At 38.5% G+C, this 18,643-nt stretch overlaps 1 protein-coding gene across 2 annotated transcripts in view; it reads right to left on the reverse strand.

The window, feature by feature from the left end:
* The window catches only part of PDE7A (phosphodiesterase 7A), a 124,554-nt gene extending 106,574 nt beyond the window's left edge, over positions 1–17,980 (reverse strand). The window contains exon 1 of one of the 2 annotated variants that reach the window (XM_063606794.1): positions 16,861–17,980. In XM_063606794.1, coding sequence (XP_063462864.1) covers positions 16,861–16,998 — 138 coding nt within the window. In that variant the 5' untranslated portion in view covers positions 16,999–17,980. The remainder of the gene's footprint in view (positions 1–16,860) is intronic. The other variant, XM_063606795.1, reaches the window with a different exon arrangement.
* Between the last annotated feature and the right edge of the window lie 663 nt (positions 17,981–18,643).

Below are 18,643 nucleotides of genomic sequence, written 5' to 3' on the forward strand. Positions count from 1 at the left end.
TCTGCCTGTGGATAAAAATGCTATTAAACACTATCACATGCTACAGAAAAATCTTTCATGAAAGGGAAAGTCCATCAATGCAGCAAATGTCATTGTTATCTTAAGAAATTGCCACAGCCACCCAACCTTCAGCAACCCCCACCCTGATCAGTCAGCAGCCATCAACTGAGGCAAGACCCTCGACCAGCAGAAAGATTACAACTTGATGAAGGCTCAGATGACTGTTAGCCTTTTTCAGCAATAAAATATTTTTAAATTAAAGTGTGTACATTGTTTTTATTAGACATAATGCTACTGTACACTTAATAGACTACAGTACAGCACAAACATAACTTTTATATGCATGGGGAAACCAAAAGACTCACGTGACTTGCTTTATTGTGATATTAGCTTTACTGTGATAGTCTGAACCCACAATATCTGAGGTATGCCTATAGATAGAGCAGGTAATTAATAACAAACATATATTACAAGTTTAATATTTAAAAAATTCCAGAAATGGAAACTAAATATATTGGAAATATAAATTGGCATCATCTTTCTGGAAACAAATTTGACAGTATGCTTTGATCTAGTAATTACATTAGGAAATGATTTCAAAATTCAAGATTTATGCACAAAAATCATCACAATATTTTTACATAAAAAAATACTTGATTAAAATATTCTAAAATGTTAATAGTGGTTATCTCTCAGTGGAAGAACTATGGATGGTCTTTACTTCTTTACATTTTTTCATATATTCCATGTATTTTATAACAAGCATACATTAACTTTAGTCCAAAAAAAATTCAGGTTACTTTTTAAAGGTTCTGTTAGCAAATATCACCCAGTTCTTCTTATAGAAACAAACAATGAATGTTTGCTATTTCTATTCCAATGGACAGGGCTCCTATTCTAATTCTGGATTTATACCTCCCACTTACCAAGAACATCAGCCTCCACACCAGCATAGCAGAGGAGCTTTAGTTAGAGAGAGATCTAAGTTTAAATCCTAGAAATACCACTTATAGCTGTGTTACTTTGGGCACCTTACTTTTCTAAACTTCAACGCATTCTTAAATAAGACTTGCATATATTATATTTATATATTTAGAGATTAAGATAGTTCCAATATTACAAAGAGCAATTCAAAAAGGGTATAAAGATGAAGGTGGAATCTTGGAGGAGGTAGGTGGGAAGAATACAATTTGGGATTCATCCAAAGGAAAGTTATGGTGACATATGCTCTGACATGGTATGCATGAGATTAAATGAGTAAGTTTTTCTTTATTCTTTTGTAAAGAACACTTACTATGTGATGTACACTAGGGACACAGTAGTGAATAGGGTAAACAGGACTCCTGTTGGCTGACCACATATTCAATGGCGGTGAAGGTGGGGGGTGAGGCGGAGATGAATGCCAGGTAGAGACATACAAATCAAATTAGTGAGGTGTGTCATAAATAAAACAAAGTGTAACAGGTAATGGGATAGATGGGGGATGCGTGCTATTTTGAAGAGGATGGTCAAGGAAGGCTCCTCTGCAAAGACTGGGCTGACACTTGAATGACATGGAGCCATGGGAAGAGCCTGAGTCTGACAAAACAGCCAATGCAAAGACAAAGACCAAAACAAAGCTGGCATATTCACAAACAGCAGGGAGACCACTGTGAAAGGCCAAGAGATTGAAGAGGTAGCAGGGACCAGATCACATGGGGCCATATCATGAAAAGGAGTTTGAATTGTGTTTTACTGTGATGAGAACACACTGATGTTTTCAATAGACTGACACAATCTTACTGCATCTTAAAAATTACTTCAACCAAATTGTGGAGGTAGAATTCTAGTGACAGGAGGCTATTGCAGCCGGCTAAATATGCTTTGAACTAGGTAGGACTGATAGCACTGCAGTGGCAGAATAAAACAGAATTCCTATGGAGGCTGGTTTCAACTCTATCTTTGAAACCAAACACAAAGATCTCACTTCATAAAACATCCCAGGTTCTCCTAGCTTCAGGTGCCATCACTTAACTTCATACAACATTCTAGTGAAAACATGTATCAAAATGTATTGCAACTGTCTATTTACAAAGCTGCTTTTTCTACTGAGTCAAACCCCAAGAATGAAGGCAGGAACAATGTCTTATTTATCTCTGTAATACCTAGCAGAGTGCCTGGCATGTAAGTGCTCAGTAAATTTGATTGAAAGAATGAACAAATAAATTTGAAATAATCAAAACCATCTGTAATAGTTTCCTAGGGCTATTAACACAGTACCACAAATCGGGTGGCTTAAAACAACAGAAATATATTCTCTCATAGTTCTGGAGGCTGAAGGTCCAAAATCAAGGAGTCAGCAGGACCATGCTCCCTTTGAAGGCTTTAGAGGAGAATCGTCCTTGCCCCTTTCTAGTTTCTGATGTCTCCCAGCAATCCTTGGTGTTCTTGGCTGGTGGCTGCATCACTCCAATCTCTGCCTCCATCTTCACATGATTTTCTTCCTTGAGTGTGTCTGAGTTTCTGGGACTCCAGAGATACCACTCATTGAATTGAGGGTCTGTCTTAATCCCATATATTCTCATCTTAACTACATTTGCAAAGACCCTTACTCCAAATAAGGTCACATTCTGAGATTCCTGGTGAACAAGAATTGTTGGTAAACACTATTCAACCCCACTACACCATTAAACACCACAATGCATTGCCTTATCAAGTGGTAACCTTCCCGCTCCAAAAGTGTTCCATAAGGCTGAATAGTCAAAATCAGAAACATTCAACAGAAGAGATTTCTGTATTGCCTTTGTGTGTCCTTTAACCTCTCTAGTTTCAGCCTACTGATCTGTATGTTATGAGAAGTTTACAGGCTCTTCTAATAGTAATATTCTATGATCTTAAGCCGTAATTTTTCTTGACAACTTTTTAGATTTTACGAACGTATTAGGCATATAGAGACCCTCAAATATTTTAGTAAATTTAAATGATAACAGAAAGTTTATTTTCTTAGCTTTGAAGTAGGTAGAATGTTTTTTGTAAACTAGCCACCATAACACTCACTTTAATTTTCTTCATTTTTCATTAAGAATGCAGCATATTCCTCCAAACATTATAACACTATACAGTCATGTGCCAAATAACCACATTTTGTTCAATAATGAATAGCATGTATAACAGTGGACCCATAACATTATAACACTGTATTTTTACTGTATCTTTTCTATGTTTAAATGCACAAATACCATTGTGTTACAACTTCCCACATATTTAGTACAGTAACACGCAGTACAGGTTTGCAGCCTAGAAGCAATAGGCTATACCACACAGCCTAGGTGTGTGGTAGGCTATGCTATCTAAATTTGTGTAAATATGATGTTCACACAACGACAAAATCGCCTAATGATGCATTTATCAGTATGTATCCTCATCGTTAAGCGACACATGACTCTACTTTCATTTTAACAGACTATACCTCTGAACACCTTCTATGTGCCAGGCACACAGGGCTATGGCAGTGAATAACCCACTTCCAACTCACACACTTGTAACTCATTAGATTATTAACTAACTAGACCTCAGTCTCTTCATAACTTAAAAATTCCACTTATATGATACTCTAACAGACATGTTACTTTTTTAAAGGGACTATTTCAAAAAATAGCTTTGTCGATTTCTGAAATAGATATATTTTCATTGTTTAAAAAAAAAATCAGAAAAGTAGGAAGATGGTAAAAATTACCAGAAATCTCACTACCCAAAGATAGGCACTGTTAACATTATACTGAATAACCTTCCAGATTTGGATGTTTTCACACATTGATATATAATATCTTCCATGATTTTATCCAAAAATACAGATGTAGAAAGCAGCATTAAATGACATGTCTGTTAAATTGATAGGCATGCCATTTTGCAACTAGTTTTTTCCCCCAAAATTGTTATGTATATCTTTCTATGACAAATATGGCTATTTGGCATCATTTTATTGGATACAGAGTTTTCTGTTGAATTAAAATACCCAAAATTTATCCAATCCCCCACTGATAAACACTGAAATGAATTAAAATATCTATCATTACCAGTGTTGCAAATTGTTACCAAAAACCTGTATACATATATCTTAGCAAAGTTTTGCAATTGCCCCTTTGGACAAATTCCAGGACTGCAGAAAGGGTAGTATCCACATTTAAAACTTTCATCTGTATAGCACAGACCTTCTGTCCTCTCAAAAGGTTGACTCAAATGATACTCCAACTCCACATATAAGATTACTCATTTTCTTATATCCTTCCCAACAGTGGATTTTGTCAGTCTTCACCAATATGAAAGTACTCTTCTGCCAAAACAAAACAAAGCCAAACCACCTTTTGTTTGCATTTCCTTTATTACTAGATAAGCTATACATGTTTTGCTACATTTATATTTCTTCTTGGAACTGCTTGAGTCTTTTGCTAATTTTCTACTGAGTAGTCTTATATTCGAGTATTTTGCTAATTTTCTACTGAGTAGTCTTTACATTCTTGGGTATTTGATTGTATTATCCTTGTTAAAAGTAAAGAATCTTTTAATTTTACTTTTTAGAATAACTTCATTGTTTTTCTTAAAATATATATTCACTATGAAGAATTTACACAAAAAGTAAAATTTTAAAAAAATTTAAATTACTAAAAAATTCCACTACTCACCATTTCATACATAACAGTGCTAGAGAGTGAGCTCGCTGTATGTTATGAATATTAACTTTTGTTCCCCAAGGTGAAAATGGCTTCATTCATAAGTTAATTTTTAAAGGCAAGTAAGATATGTCTTTCTTTATAAAAGGTTAAGTTGCACATAAATCACATTTCAACAAATCAAATGCTATCTTCCCAAATGACCCATTATACTTTTGATAATGGCTTTGCTTTATCTCTGATTATATGTTAATTAAAAGTAACTCAGATATTTTCAGAACTGAGTGTGTCTGTACTCTTAACTTTTTCAAACAATTACTGGGCCATAAACAGATGGCTTCAATGTATTAAAGAAGATATGCCACCCAAATAATGTCCATTAAAGAAAGATGGCAACTGAAAGAATTCCTACAGCTCAATCCTTTTATAAGGAAGCAGGGAATATAGTGAGAAAAGCAACAGATTAAAAGTTGGAAGAACTAAATTTAAAGCCGTAACTTCTCCACTCTCTTACTGTGTGATCTGGGACAAATCACTTAATCTTCTGAGCCTCAGCTGCTAAATTTCTAAAATGTTGGGAATGGAATTATTTATAAAGTCCCTCTCAAGCATTGATATTCTGATTCCACAGAGTGATGAAGTATGGAAACCCAGAACTAGTAACAATCAAAAACCTAGAAAAAAAATGACAGATGAATAAGGTATTATTTCTGTATAGCTATGGAGAGCAGTAAAATACAGCAACAAGGCAGCAACAAGTAACAAAGGGAATACAGTAAACCAGCAGTCCACAAATTGGGTCATGTATACCCCTGGAAGCATATCAGCATGGAGAGTAAAGAGAATTGATGATTAGGTTCTCACTTTCCATCTGTACAGTTTTCTAGAACCATTATGTTGACACAGCATGTCTGTTTTCCTTTACTTCCACTTCCTCTTTCCCTTTACCTCATTCCCCTCTGCCACTTCATAAAAGAAAACCGTAACTCTCACATTTTCTGAAACTTGCTGTCGAGTACTGTCTTTGGGCTAAAAATATCCAGGTGGCCAAAAGGACATTTCAATATATTCATGTTGAGAAAGTTAATTACTCTAAAAACACTGAAACCTTTTTCTTTCTTTTTTTTTAACATTTATTTTAAGTTCAGGGTTCTTTTTCAAATCAAGGTGTCACCGCTTCCATGAAAATGAAAGGAGAATCAAATCCAGTTGCTACCTGACAAAGCATTAAGAATAATTTTGATTATGGATTATTTTGTTGTTTTATGCATACAACCTAGAAGAATGGGTGCTACTGCTAATATAAAGCACTTTTTAATGACCATCTACTAAATTCGTAAGTGAGGTTTCTCAACACTTTCAAATATTAAAGTAAAAAAGGAACAGAATCAAGCAGAACCCCATCTTTTCTAATATTTAGAAATGGATAAAATAATTGAAATAAATCAGCCCCATCTATCCCACTGAAAACGCATTTCTGACAAAATTTTACTTTAATACTTATTAAAATTTGTAATTAACATATGTTGTTTTGATTGTCTACTGGACATGACTGAACTGATAACTCAGTCCAAAATAAATCTGACACAGAGCATTATGGACATACACAATTTCCGTATTTTTGTATTGTAACTGTCCATAGAACTCAGAACTGAGTGACCATTAAAATAAAGCACTTTTTATTCCCATGTACTAAATTCATGAATGAATTTCCTTATGTTGCAGAAAAATATAACATGATTGATAAAAATACTTTCCAGCATAAAAGAATACATTGGGATAATATGTAGAGAAAGTAAAACAAAAATAACAGTTCAAAGAAAAAAAAAAGACTATAAAAAATTCTGTTAAAATTAACTTTGTTCACATATTTTTTAATGAATGAATTGTTAAAAATCCCCTCATATACATTTAAAATTGTGATTTGAACAACACTACCAGAAATTACATCATTTATAGATATTAAAACTTAGATGAAAAACTCAAGATGTGGGAGAAGGTACACAGCTTTTTTGTTTTTCAAGTTCTTTGAAAGGCTGTATGAGCAAAATGTTTGAAAACCCTTATACTAAAGGTCAGAATATATCATTAGTGCTAACCTTTCTACTGGACATCCTCATCTGGATGTTCAGACACTTGAACTCTACATATTCGAAGTAAACTTATCTACCCCCCTCTACAAATGCACACATTTGTTTTTGAAAGAAGAAAGAAAAACAAACCTGCCTCTTCTTCCTATTTGCATTTTTGTTCCTAGCTTCACAATCTACCTGGTCTTTCCAAACTAAAACAGTAGGAATACTTTTTACCTCCCAAAGCAAATCACTTCCTAGGACCTAACTCCTAACTTTCTCTCTTCCTTCCACCACTGCCATTGTTGAAGATCTCTTCACCAGCTGTCATCAAATAGCTCTTCAAAACAATAACTATACTTAATTTTACCTCCCAGGATCTCTCATGGAAAGTAAAATTACTTTACAATAATCAGAGCTATGCAAGTGTACCTATCATGCATATATATGACTTACCAAAAAAAAAAAAAATCACAGAATCACGAAGGTGGAAGAAATCAGTCAAACCCTTGGAGACTATCCTTATCTAAATACCTTTCAAGCTGCTGTCTCAACAGTCACTGGTTGAGAATTTATAAACTCATGAGCTGCCCACCCTTTACAAACAGCTTTGCCAAAGATCTGGTTCCAAATACAACTCACTTGACTTATTATTCCTAAATTAATTTGGTTAAAAAAGAGATTCATGTTAATACAAGAATATCAATAAAGTTACATACAATTATAAAGAAGTTAAAAATAACTTATAATTTCACCACCCAGCGATAGCTTCAGTTAGCATTTTGGGATACATCTAGCTTTCTCTTTATTTTTTGGCAAGCATGCATGGTATATAGATATGTATGTATTCTGTTATTTGTTTTTTAAACACAATTAAGATAATCTGTAGATACTCTGGGTTTTTTCTTCACTTAATTATGTTGCTAGCATTTCTTCCATGTGATTAAAGATTCTTCAAATTCTTCAAATCATTTTAGTGGATATACAATATAGAAATAATACTAGAATCCATTGAGCCATTTGTAAACTATATTTCTATATATCCTTTAAATTTTTCAAGGCATTTAAGTGCTAACATAATACAGAAACAATGAAAAATACTATACTACATAATACTATAATCTACTTCATCATTTGTAAATTATGCTTTCAATTTTTCACAGTGATAAATAATGGGATGAATAAACTTGAAGATTAACCTTTATCTACATTTTTAGTCATGTCCTCAGAATAGATTCCCAAAAGTAAATTATCAAAAATACTAATTTAAGTATTAATTTTTAAAATCTTACTAGCATTGTGTACGTGTAACCTTCAAGCTATAAACTCACTTTGGCTGCAGTGTACTAGCACGATCACAACTCACTGCAGCCATGACCTCCTGGGCTCAAGAGATCCTCCCACCACAGCCTCCAGCTTAGCTGGGACTACAAGCACGTGTCACCATGCCTGGCTAATTTTTAAAATTTTTTTTGCAGAGACAGGATCTTTCTGTGTTGCCTAGGCTGGTCTCAAATTCCTGAATTCAAGCAACCCTCCCACCTAAGCCTCACAAGTGTTGGGATTATAGGCATGAACCACCATGCCCAGCCAGTATCACATTTTTTAGTATGCATTTCTTTGATTACCAGCATGGTTAAACACCAGATCTCCTTATTTCCTACTGTTCCTAGCTATTGGTACTTATTTTACCCTCTGAGGTAACGTCCTTTTCCCATGTGGCAAAAGGAAGTAGAAGAGAGTACACAGGCTTTAGAGTCAGCATGACCTAGAGTTTAACCCATTTCCACTACTTAATTGTGTTACCTTGGACAAATGACAGCTTTAAACTTATATCTTCTCCAAATTAGAGACACTTAACACAAAGTAGGAAGAGTGCACAGCAATCAACAACACACAACCAATCGAAATCTATAACATATTAACCCTCTTTTTCCTTTTATTCACATGGCAGTCCTTTAAATCCTGGAAGACAGCAATGCTCTGTACCCTCTCATCAACTCTCCATCTCCATCTCTATCCCTGCTGGCTAAAATCTGAGACTTTTTTTCTCCAGAGAAGTGGTTTCAAATCACCTTACCAACCTGCTCATTATCTTCAGAGAACAATTTAGCTGAGTTATATCCTCCTAGAACATGGCATTTAGAACAAAATACTCCAGATATGATTTGAAAAGATCAGAATGAAAGTTATTACTTCAAATAACTACATCAAATAATCAGTCAAATGTGTTTTCCTAATCCACATCCATAAGACAACAAAATTTATAATGTGTAAACTCAAAATTCTAACTGTAGTCCACTCATCTTCCCTGATTAGGCAGGCCAGATTAAAAGTGAAGGTCTTGGAGCACAACAGGCCTTTCTGGAAGTTCATATAATACCTTGAGCAACTTAATGTCTGGAAACTCAGTTTATTCTTTGGTAAAAATGAGAGTAATACTACTTAATCTCACAGAGTTTTTGTAAAGATCAAAAACACCAACTGGGCCAGGCACAGTGGCTCATGCTTGTAATCCCAGCACTTTGGGAGGCCAAGGTGGGCGGATCACTTGAGTCCTGGAGTTCCAGACCAGCATGGGCAACATGGCAAAACCCCATCTCTACAAAAACTAGAAAAATTAGCCAGGCATGGTGGGGCATGCCTGTAGTCCCAGTTACTCAGGAGGGTCATTTAAGGCCGGGATGCAGAGGTTGCAATGAGCCAAGATACTGCCATTGCACTCTAGCCTGGGAGACAGACCAAGACCCTGTCTCAAACAAAAACAAAACAAAACAAAAAAACACCACACTAATTAAAAGTATCTGCCATATAGGAGTTACTCCAAAAACAGAAACAAATACAGTTGACAATTCAACATGGGTTTGACCTGCAAAGGTCCCCTTACAAGCAGATTTTTTTCAATAAATATACTAAGAAATTTTGTGAAGATTTATGAAAATTTAAGGAAACTTGCAAAGCATCACCCGAGACAGACCAATCCCTCCTCTTCCTCCTCAGCCTACTCAACATGAAGATGATGAGGTTCATGAAGACCTTTACGATGATCCACCTCCCCTTAATGAATAGCAAACTCTTACTTCCGATATTCTTAATAACATTTTCTTTTCTCTAGCTTGCTTTATTGTAAGACAGAATATAATACATACACAAAATTTGTGCTAATCAACTGTTTATGTTATCAGTAAGGCTTCTCACCAAGAGTAGGCTATTAGTAGTTAAGTTTTTGAGGAGTCAAAAGTTATATGTGGATTTTTGACTGCACGGGGAGTTGCAGCCTGCATTGTTCAAGGGTCAGCTGTAATTATAATTGTTACTAAAGCAAAACTACTGCATCTTTATTAAGAACCACTTGCCAAGTACTTTGTATGGTCCTGAACTACACTTTGTACTACTCAAAATTCTGATAAGTAAAGCAGACTTTGCTGAAATTTAGTTACCCAGTTAACAACTAATTTTCTCCCCCAAATTCTACCCTGACTTGCCTTGGTCTTCTCCATCTCCCTCTAGCCATCACTTTCTGAAAATGAAGAGCCATCCCTACCAGCAGGTGGAGGCATGGAGCAGTGTTCCAAAATTGCTACTCAAAGAAAATTATAAGCAGGAGATGCTTCAGTGTCAACCATACAATCATTGGCACAGTCCCTTCCCTTATAAAAGGAACCTACCAGCAGCCAAAATAAAGCCCTGCAAGTTTAGAAGGCTCATCTACAAATCTAGTTTTTGTTCCTCTCCTCATATGCTGATCCTATGAACAATTATACCTGAATGCAAATATGCAAAAGTATCACTTATTTGTGAATAACCTTTTGAAAAGCATGTTTGGCAACAATATAAAAAAAATCAACAAAGTCTATGTTACTTTTAGGCAAGAATAAGCCATTTAAATGTGGAAGAGAATAAAGTCAAAATTGTCTCTCAATTCAAATTAACCATAAAAGATAAGCAACTTCACAGCCAGAATTTAAGTTTTGAATTATTTTTAAATTAGAAGATTCAAAATGAATTGGAGTTTTTTGTAGTGAACACAGGGAATTTAAGAATGTCTAGATCTGAAAAGATCTTTAGTCAAGAGACTTCTAGCAAAATCAGAAATAGATTTTACGTAAACACATAAACAAATGTGATCCATAAAGTCAAACAAGAAAATTAAGAAAACAAAGAAAAGTAAATTCCTTAAGAGGGCCTGCATGCAATAAGGCTTCTTCATCATCTAAATTTACTAGGTCTTTAATCCAGTTAAATGACTGTTAACGATCTTAGACAAAAATGAGACAGAACCTAAGTTTTGTCCACTCCCCCTTTCTTCAGCTCTTCTTTTCCCAAACTTGCCCCTACATTCATCCTCAGAAAACAACACAATTCTCTATAACTGCTCTGGTCAATAGTGAAGGAAGAGGAGGGAAGAGAAAAGAAGAGAAGAGTTGAAAATTGCCTCAAAGAGAATGAAGGGCACCTCTCCCTCTTTCCACCCAAAGTGAGCTCCCTCTCTTCCTAACTTCTGTGAAGGGCTTAATATTTTACCTCTTGCAAACTTTGGTGTTTAAGAAGGAATTCCTGGGTAGACAGCATGTACAGCTGATGGAACTCTAGGCATAGCAACAAAGCAGTAAAATCTCGGCATATAAATCACATCTCCTAGACCGAATGTGTTCCTGACAACCTATAAACTAGCAATTTGAACACCCTGTTAGAACTACACTCCCACTCCAAATACACTATGGATTTACATTAATATTATGTTTGAGCATGTATCTGAAATATAAACATATATTAGCTCAGAAGTGAAAGCTAAAGTATGGTAGTATTAAATTTAAATCAAAGTATGAAGCATTTCTGAAAACAGAAATGAAGCCAAGGTCCCAACAAAACAGGTGTTTTGAGAATACACAGGTAGGAAGGTCTCATAAATATAACCACTTCCCTTGGGGTATCCCACTCACTGGCCACACTAGTCCCTGTATCAGCTTCTGTATCTAAGTTTGCAAAGAGGCAACTATTATGCTAACAGTAATTTGGAATAATGCACATTTATATGCTGATGTTGGGTACACAAGAGCCCTTATAAACAAGCACGGGATATGCAAATAAAATTTCACAAAAGAGCAAATACAAATAGCACAAGCAATACTTCAGAAAGCACACTCTTGCTTACTGCAATTTAAAACAAACTCAGCGTACCACAGTGCATCTTACTATAGTAGCAAAATGTTTATAAAATGTCTAATAATATATGATTGGAGATGAAACAGACAGGATCACCTATTTTGGTAATATCAAAGGATAGATCCTTTTGTGAATTTCAAAAGATGTTCTTACCTTTTGACCCAACCTAGTGATTTTAAAGACTTTATCAAGCATGCATGAAGGTATTTATTAAATGAAGTTTTGTATACATCAACAAAAACCTAAAAACAAAAATGTTCAACATTCAGAGAATGTGTTGCTCATAGATTAACATGACTTCACTCTAGTTTATTGACAATACCTCTGCTCTGCCAATTGAAAAGCTGCTAGCCATATGTAGCTATTTAAATAAAACTGAAGTAAAAATTCATTTCCTCAGTCATACTAGCCACATTTCAAGTGCCCACTAGCCACATAAGGCTAGTGACTATCATCAGATAGTGCAAACACATTTCCATCATCACAGAAAGTTCTACTGGACATCTCTGATCATATCCACGTGGGCCATCCTCCTTCCTCCTCCCCCTACATTCACCCATTTGTCTAGAAACAACTGCTTCACCTTCAGTCCTTGGCCTAAGAAAGCCTCAACGATTACATAAGGCTAACCCTGATTTAAACCAGAAATTTAGGCATACATGCCTTATCATCTCATAACACCTTGATAACTCCAGTATAATAATTACACCACATATAATCATACCATTTTCTCTATCACAATTCTGTAAGCTTCCTGAAGGAGGAACCAACTTTTATCCAAGGGGCTTTGAACTATTCTCGCACTCACAGGACCTGGATAATTTGTCATATACTAAGAACACTGCTAAAGAGAGAATGGAAATAATGACTGTAGTTGAAAAATGGTTGTGTATAAGGAAGGGTATGCATACAAAGGAAAACTTGGTTAGGGTGGCAGTGTTACAAACGATTAAAACAACAGCAGCAACAAAAAATTACTACAGGCTGAGTATCGCTATCCAAAATGCTTGGGACCAGGAGTGTTTTGGATATCAATCAGACTTTTTTGGATTTTGGAGTATTTGTGTATACATCAGGAGATACCTTGGAGATAGGACCCAAGTCTAAACACAAAGTTCATTTAGATTTTGTATACACCTTATAAACATAGCCTGAAGGTAATTTTACACACTCTTTTAAATAATTTTGTGCATGAAACAAGGTTTGTGTACACTGACCCACCAGAAAGCAAAGGCGTCTCATCACTCATGTGGACGATCTCAACACCCATGTGGTTGATCTGTACTTGTTTGGCATCACCATCATTTCTGACTCTGAATTTATATGCTAGTGATAAGCAATCATTTCTCACACTTACACAAATGTACTTAACAGTAAACAGTACAACATACCATTAATACAGTGAGAAAATAATGTGTTTAGGGTAACTAGGCAGCACAGTAGCAGCCCCAGAATAACTGCATCAGCTGCTCAACAACAGCAACAAATAATAGCAGGCTGTCTCCCTGTCGGCACTCAGAAAGTTTCCACTTGAGGGCATTTTGGATTTTCAGACTAGGGCTGCTCAGCCTGTAATTCTTTACATTTTCTCAACGCATAACACAAGGAGCCTCACTCACAAGAAGCTATTCTATGAGTATATATTTGTGAAATATTTCTTAAAAAAAAAAAGACAAATAACTTAGCAACAATATAAATTAACAATAGATTTCTAAAAATTAAAACTCAAATTTCTAACCCATATAAGATTTGCTTCCAGTGCATAAAAAATCTGACTGAATAATTATAACTGCAGTGCTTTGGCATACCCATCAATATACTCACTCAACTTTCACATCTACCAAGAACCTACCTATGCAAAGTACCACAGATATGATGGTGAACAAGACACAATTTCTGCCTTCACAATATTTTTTTTCCAAATATGAATGCTATTCTGAAAGACAAATCTTTAAACTCAGCTATCAACAATAGATATCCAAAAACGACAAAGAACAGGCTTCATCTACTTTATCATTCACTAATTCAAAAAACTCACATTAACCATTTGAAATAGTATACATCCTAGTTTAAAACAAAAAATTAATGCCTCATTTACTTGGCATCCTTGGAAAAGCTGGTGTTCCACATAAATGAATTTTCCAGGTAACTCAAGCTTGTCCATTTCAGCATCAATACTTAAAACTCTTTGGCATGGAAATCTTTTTAAAAACAAAAAAAACAGTACGAATCTTTCAACTTTTAAACACAGCCTCTATTAACATTATTCTGACTAAAAATTATTGTGTTATACAACACTCAAGCCCCTCAACTAAATGTCCCAGGGTGCTTGTAAAAGTTGCTGGCTTCTTAGAGTTTTTCTTCTGATCCCTGGCTTTTGGTGTGTCTGCTGTCAACCTTTGCTGCTGTCAGTGTGAACTGACTCTGGCAGCCTCCCACCCCGCTTCAAATTTGCTGCTACTTGGAAAACAAGTTGGGTCAGAACTTTGCCTAAAACACACCGGCTTTGAGACGATCTCCAAATCAATTTTGGTCACTCAGTCTTTTCTGTGTATTCCTGGAATTGTTATGGTCTGCAGTTACAAGTTCCAAACCAAGTTCTGGATAAATGAATTTGTGCTGTACCTTCATGCTCCATATTGTTTTCATATTTAAAACTGATGCTCAGTCAGAGATAATTTCATTACCTATTCATTCATTCAACAAATATTTATTAAGTACCTACTATGAGCTGGGCTCCAATACTATGGTGACAATAAGGAAATGAAAAGGAAGGTTGCCAGTTTTAAGCATATTTTAAAGTACAAAAACTGTAACTATTTTACTTAATGTCTTTTTTTTTAAAAAAAGGGTTTTTTTTCCTAAGTATCTTAAAATTACAAAACCAGTTAAACTTTTTATAACTTCTGTACCTTCAGGCTTAGGAACTAAAAATTTAAGGGTAAAAAAAGCATTTGATTAAACCAAATGTTTATTTTACAAGTTCTGAGCAGGATTCCAAGGTTTTCTGTCTCCTTTTTTTTCTTCCTATTACAAATTCACATCTAGGCCTAAAGAAATCAATATCAACATATGCTTTATTATTAAATGATATGCAAAGTCTTGATAATGATATGTCCATCTCAGCATCCACTAAGTTTACATTTACCACAATGTTAATAGAAAAAAAAGGGTTAATTGAGGAAAATTTCTGTCCAAAGTTTAAGAAGTTCCTGTATACTTCACTTTGGGGTTCAGAAATTTTTTAAAAAGTTGTAAGGGTTAGCAAAATATGGTGTAATTCTACAATATTTGCTTCATCTGCCACAATCATATTTTTAAAATTCCATTACCCATTTAAACCTAAGGCTGGAAAAATGAATCAAGAAGTGGAGCTTAAAATTGGTCTCTGTGGATTAATTAAAACATCAGGAAAAACCCCTGGCATCAGCCTCATTTTAATCGCTTGGAATCTTCCTTCTCATTCATTTTCTTCTCAGAGAGCACAAGAACTTTATTCATGTTTTATAATTGTATAAATAATCAGTGATTGCCTTTATTATTCAGACATAACTGGAAATGAGTTGCTAGTCATGTGCCTGCTGATCTGAGGAAGTAAAATAATATTTAGAAGTGAAAAAAGTTACTACCATTAAAAACCTTTAACTACTACTATTAAAAACCTTCTTCAGCAGTGCATTAATATTTCCTCAACATTAATTCTGGAATCTGAACATGCTTTAAGTGGTACTAAAAAGGCAGATCACAGGTCTAACCTTCAAAATAAATAACCATGTAATATTATTCTAAATGACACATTATAGTAATTTTCACAAGTCTGCTCTGACTTCATTAGCATACTACCTTGTGCTGTGAAATAAGTTTTAGTTTAAATAAAAAGGATTCAGAGAGAGACCCAAATATAGGCTCTTGCTCCTTCTACAAACACTTTAGGCAAAGAAGTAAATGACAAATATTTACTAGACACTTATTACACGCAAAATTTCTACCAGGTGCTGTCCACACTACCTGCACACACACACACACACACACACACACCTTGCTCAAGATACAATATAACTGGAGAGAGAAAATATACTCCCATAAAAGATAGTATTAACCAATAGGAAAAATATATTTGATTAATAAAAGTGATCATTAGCCATAACTTCTGTCAGCAGAAAGTGAGGGCACTCAGTTCAGATGTAAACAAAATTCTTTTCACCTCTCTGTTTTAAGTCTGACAATCAAAATTAGCCAAACCTAAGGAATTGGGCCAACGGCATCACCACAGGAAAAAAACAGAAATGCTCAGGAGCAACTGGTATTGGACCAAAGTCTTCCCATGAGTGTACATCAGTAGTTTCTCTCCTAAAATCTCCTTATCAAATTAAAAACAAAACTGATTGCTGGCTATGAACTTTGCAGACTTGTTCCTCTGATACCCAGTACAGCCCAGCCACAGAAACGAAGGAGTCGGGGAGACTACACCAACGGGGCATCTAGGCCTATTGTTCAGAGGGAATCGCAGGACCAGGCGAGCGCCGCGGGGCGCGCGGGAGCTGGGGGAGGAGAGGCGCGAACCCCGTACAGTTGTGTGTATGGGAAGGGGGACAGGTATGTTGCAAGGCGGGGGAGCACAGGTGTACTCTGGGGCCACGACTAAGGAATAAAGACTCAACTTCCAGACCGAAAAAGACGAGGGCGGTCATTCCTGAGGCTTAAACTGCTGGGCACAGAGGGTGACGAGCCTGGGGAGGGTCTGATGAGAGGATCCCGGAACCCACCAGGGTGGGGTTTTGGGGAGGCTGGAGAACTGAGGGGGGACAGCCAGGAAGATTCAAAGAAAAGGCTCTCCAATCGAAAGGCCAGCCTAGAAATCCCCAGACAATGGACAATGCGCGGGCTGGGGGTTGTAGAGGAGGTGAAGCTGGGTGGGCAGAGGGAAACAAAAGAGAGAAGCCCTCAAGTGTGGGCCCGGCGGCGGCGATTACCTGAGAGAGCTGCCGGGGATTGGGGCAGCCGAAGAGAGCGGAGCTGGAGCTGAAGCTGATGGCTCCTCGGCGGCTGAGGACGTGCTGGGGGACCGGCCTGTCCAGGGGCAGTACCGGCAGCTGGTAACATACTTCCATTGAATACGCCCGCCCTGCCTCCGCGCGGCGCCCGCCCTGCCGCGGCCGCCGGCCCCTGCACTGGGAGGGGGCCGCGGCTCGGGGGCTCCGGGCCGAGACGGGGGCAGGGCGGGCGGGGACCGACCCCGGGCCGGGAAGCCGCGCTCACGCCCCCCCAACCCCAGCCCTCCGCTCGGGCCGCCGGCGGGAAGGCTCTGCGGCGGCCGCGGCGCCAATTACCAGGACCGGCGCGCGCCTCGCTCCAGGCGAGGGGGGACGGGGTGCAAGCGGGGCCAGCACAGGCAAAGTCGGAAAGGGAACCCCGCCGCCCTGGGGCTCCTCGGCCGAGAGGAGCAGGTACCCGGACTGCAGAGTTCGAGCGCAGCACGAACGGAGCAAAGCAGTGCAAGAAAAGACAGCTGGAGCCAGCGGCCAGACCCAGGGCGCGCGGGACTCAGGAGCAGCGACCAGCTCGGGCCGCCGCCGCCGCCGGAGTCCTGCTCCTCCCCTCCCCCGGAGCCTGACTTCACTCCGCCGCCGGCGCGAGCCCGGCGTAATTCACACTTTGCAGCCGCGGACCTTGCGCCAACCACGGCTGCCGCCACCGTGACGTCACGACGCCGCGCCGCAGGCCCAGCGCCCCGCGCCGCCGCAGCGCCCAGGGAGACTGGCAAGCGGCCGAGGGCGACAGTAGCCTTCCTTGTGTTCTGCACCCTGAAGCTCTGTTGGAGTCGCCTCCCGACAAACGTTTTCCCCCATCTATCTCATCCGCAGTTCCCTTCACGCCCCGCCGTAACTCCCTTCCCTAGCTCCTCGCCAGTCGAGGCGCGTGCGCACGAGGCCCCACCGTTTCGGGGCATCCTCCCGAGCGCTAAATTCGTGCGTTCCAGCGCGCCTAGGCTATGGGGTGTGCTCGTTCCGCGCTAGAGGCGCCGTTCCGGCCTGCTGACCCCAGAAACCCAAAGCACCCTGCGCACTCGCCGTCCTCAGCCCTGACCGCGGGGTCACTGCCGGCTTTTCCCTCCTTGAATTCCCATTCATGGGTTTCGCTAGAGACCGCTGCGGCAGTGACGTCAGCGGGCCGCGCGAGCACCGTCCTCCTGGCTACGTCACTGCCAGTCCCTCGGTGGGGCCAGGCTCCAGCGCTCCCCTGGCAGATGCGGCCCCGGGGCCATCCCGAGCCCGAGGGGCGGAGAGGGGAGCCGAGAATTCGGAAGTGAGAAGGGGACCCGGAGACAAAGGGAAAAAACCAAGACTGAGAAAGAAGTGAGAGTATGGGTGAAAAGAATGAGAAAGGATGATACTGAGAAGACAAAGGGAAAAAGTAGACTGCATGCCCCTCTACCAAAAGTGTTGTTTGTTGACTTAAGATTTTTCGAAAGCGAGAAAAGATAAAGAGCTGTTGACCTGTTTTGTAAGCTAGATATGTAATTTGAGTGTTCATTTTGTCACATTTCTCACTAAACGGTCAAAGCTTTCAGCATCAACTGATTGTTTCTAATGCATTCCAGCCTTTGGGATTTCAGCCTGAACAACCTCTCCCCTGCTGGCAAAATTATTGCTTTGGTTCAGTTCTTAGGGCATCCACCTTTCTACTGATTTGAGATGACTAGCCACTGACAAGGTGGAAGGCCTTTGAAAGCACTGCATAACTTCCACTGATGAT

Source organism: Pan paniscus, chromosome 7 (assembly GCF_029289425.2).
Source record: "Pan paniscus chromosome 7, NHGRI_mPanPan1-v2.0_pri, whole genome shotgun sequence".
Taxonomy (NCBI): Eukaryota; Metazoa; Chordata; class Mammalia; order Primates; family Hominidae; genus Pan; species Pan paniscus.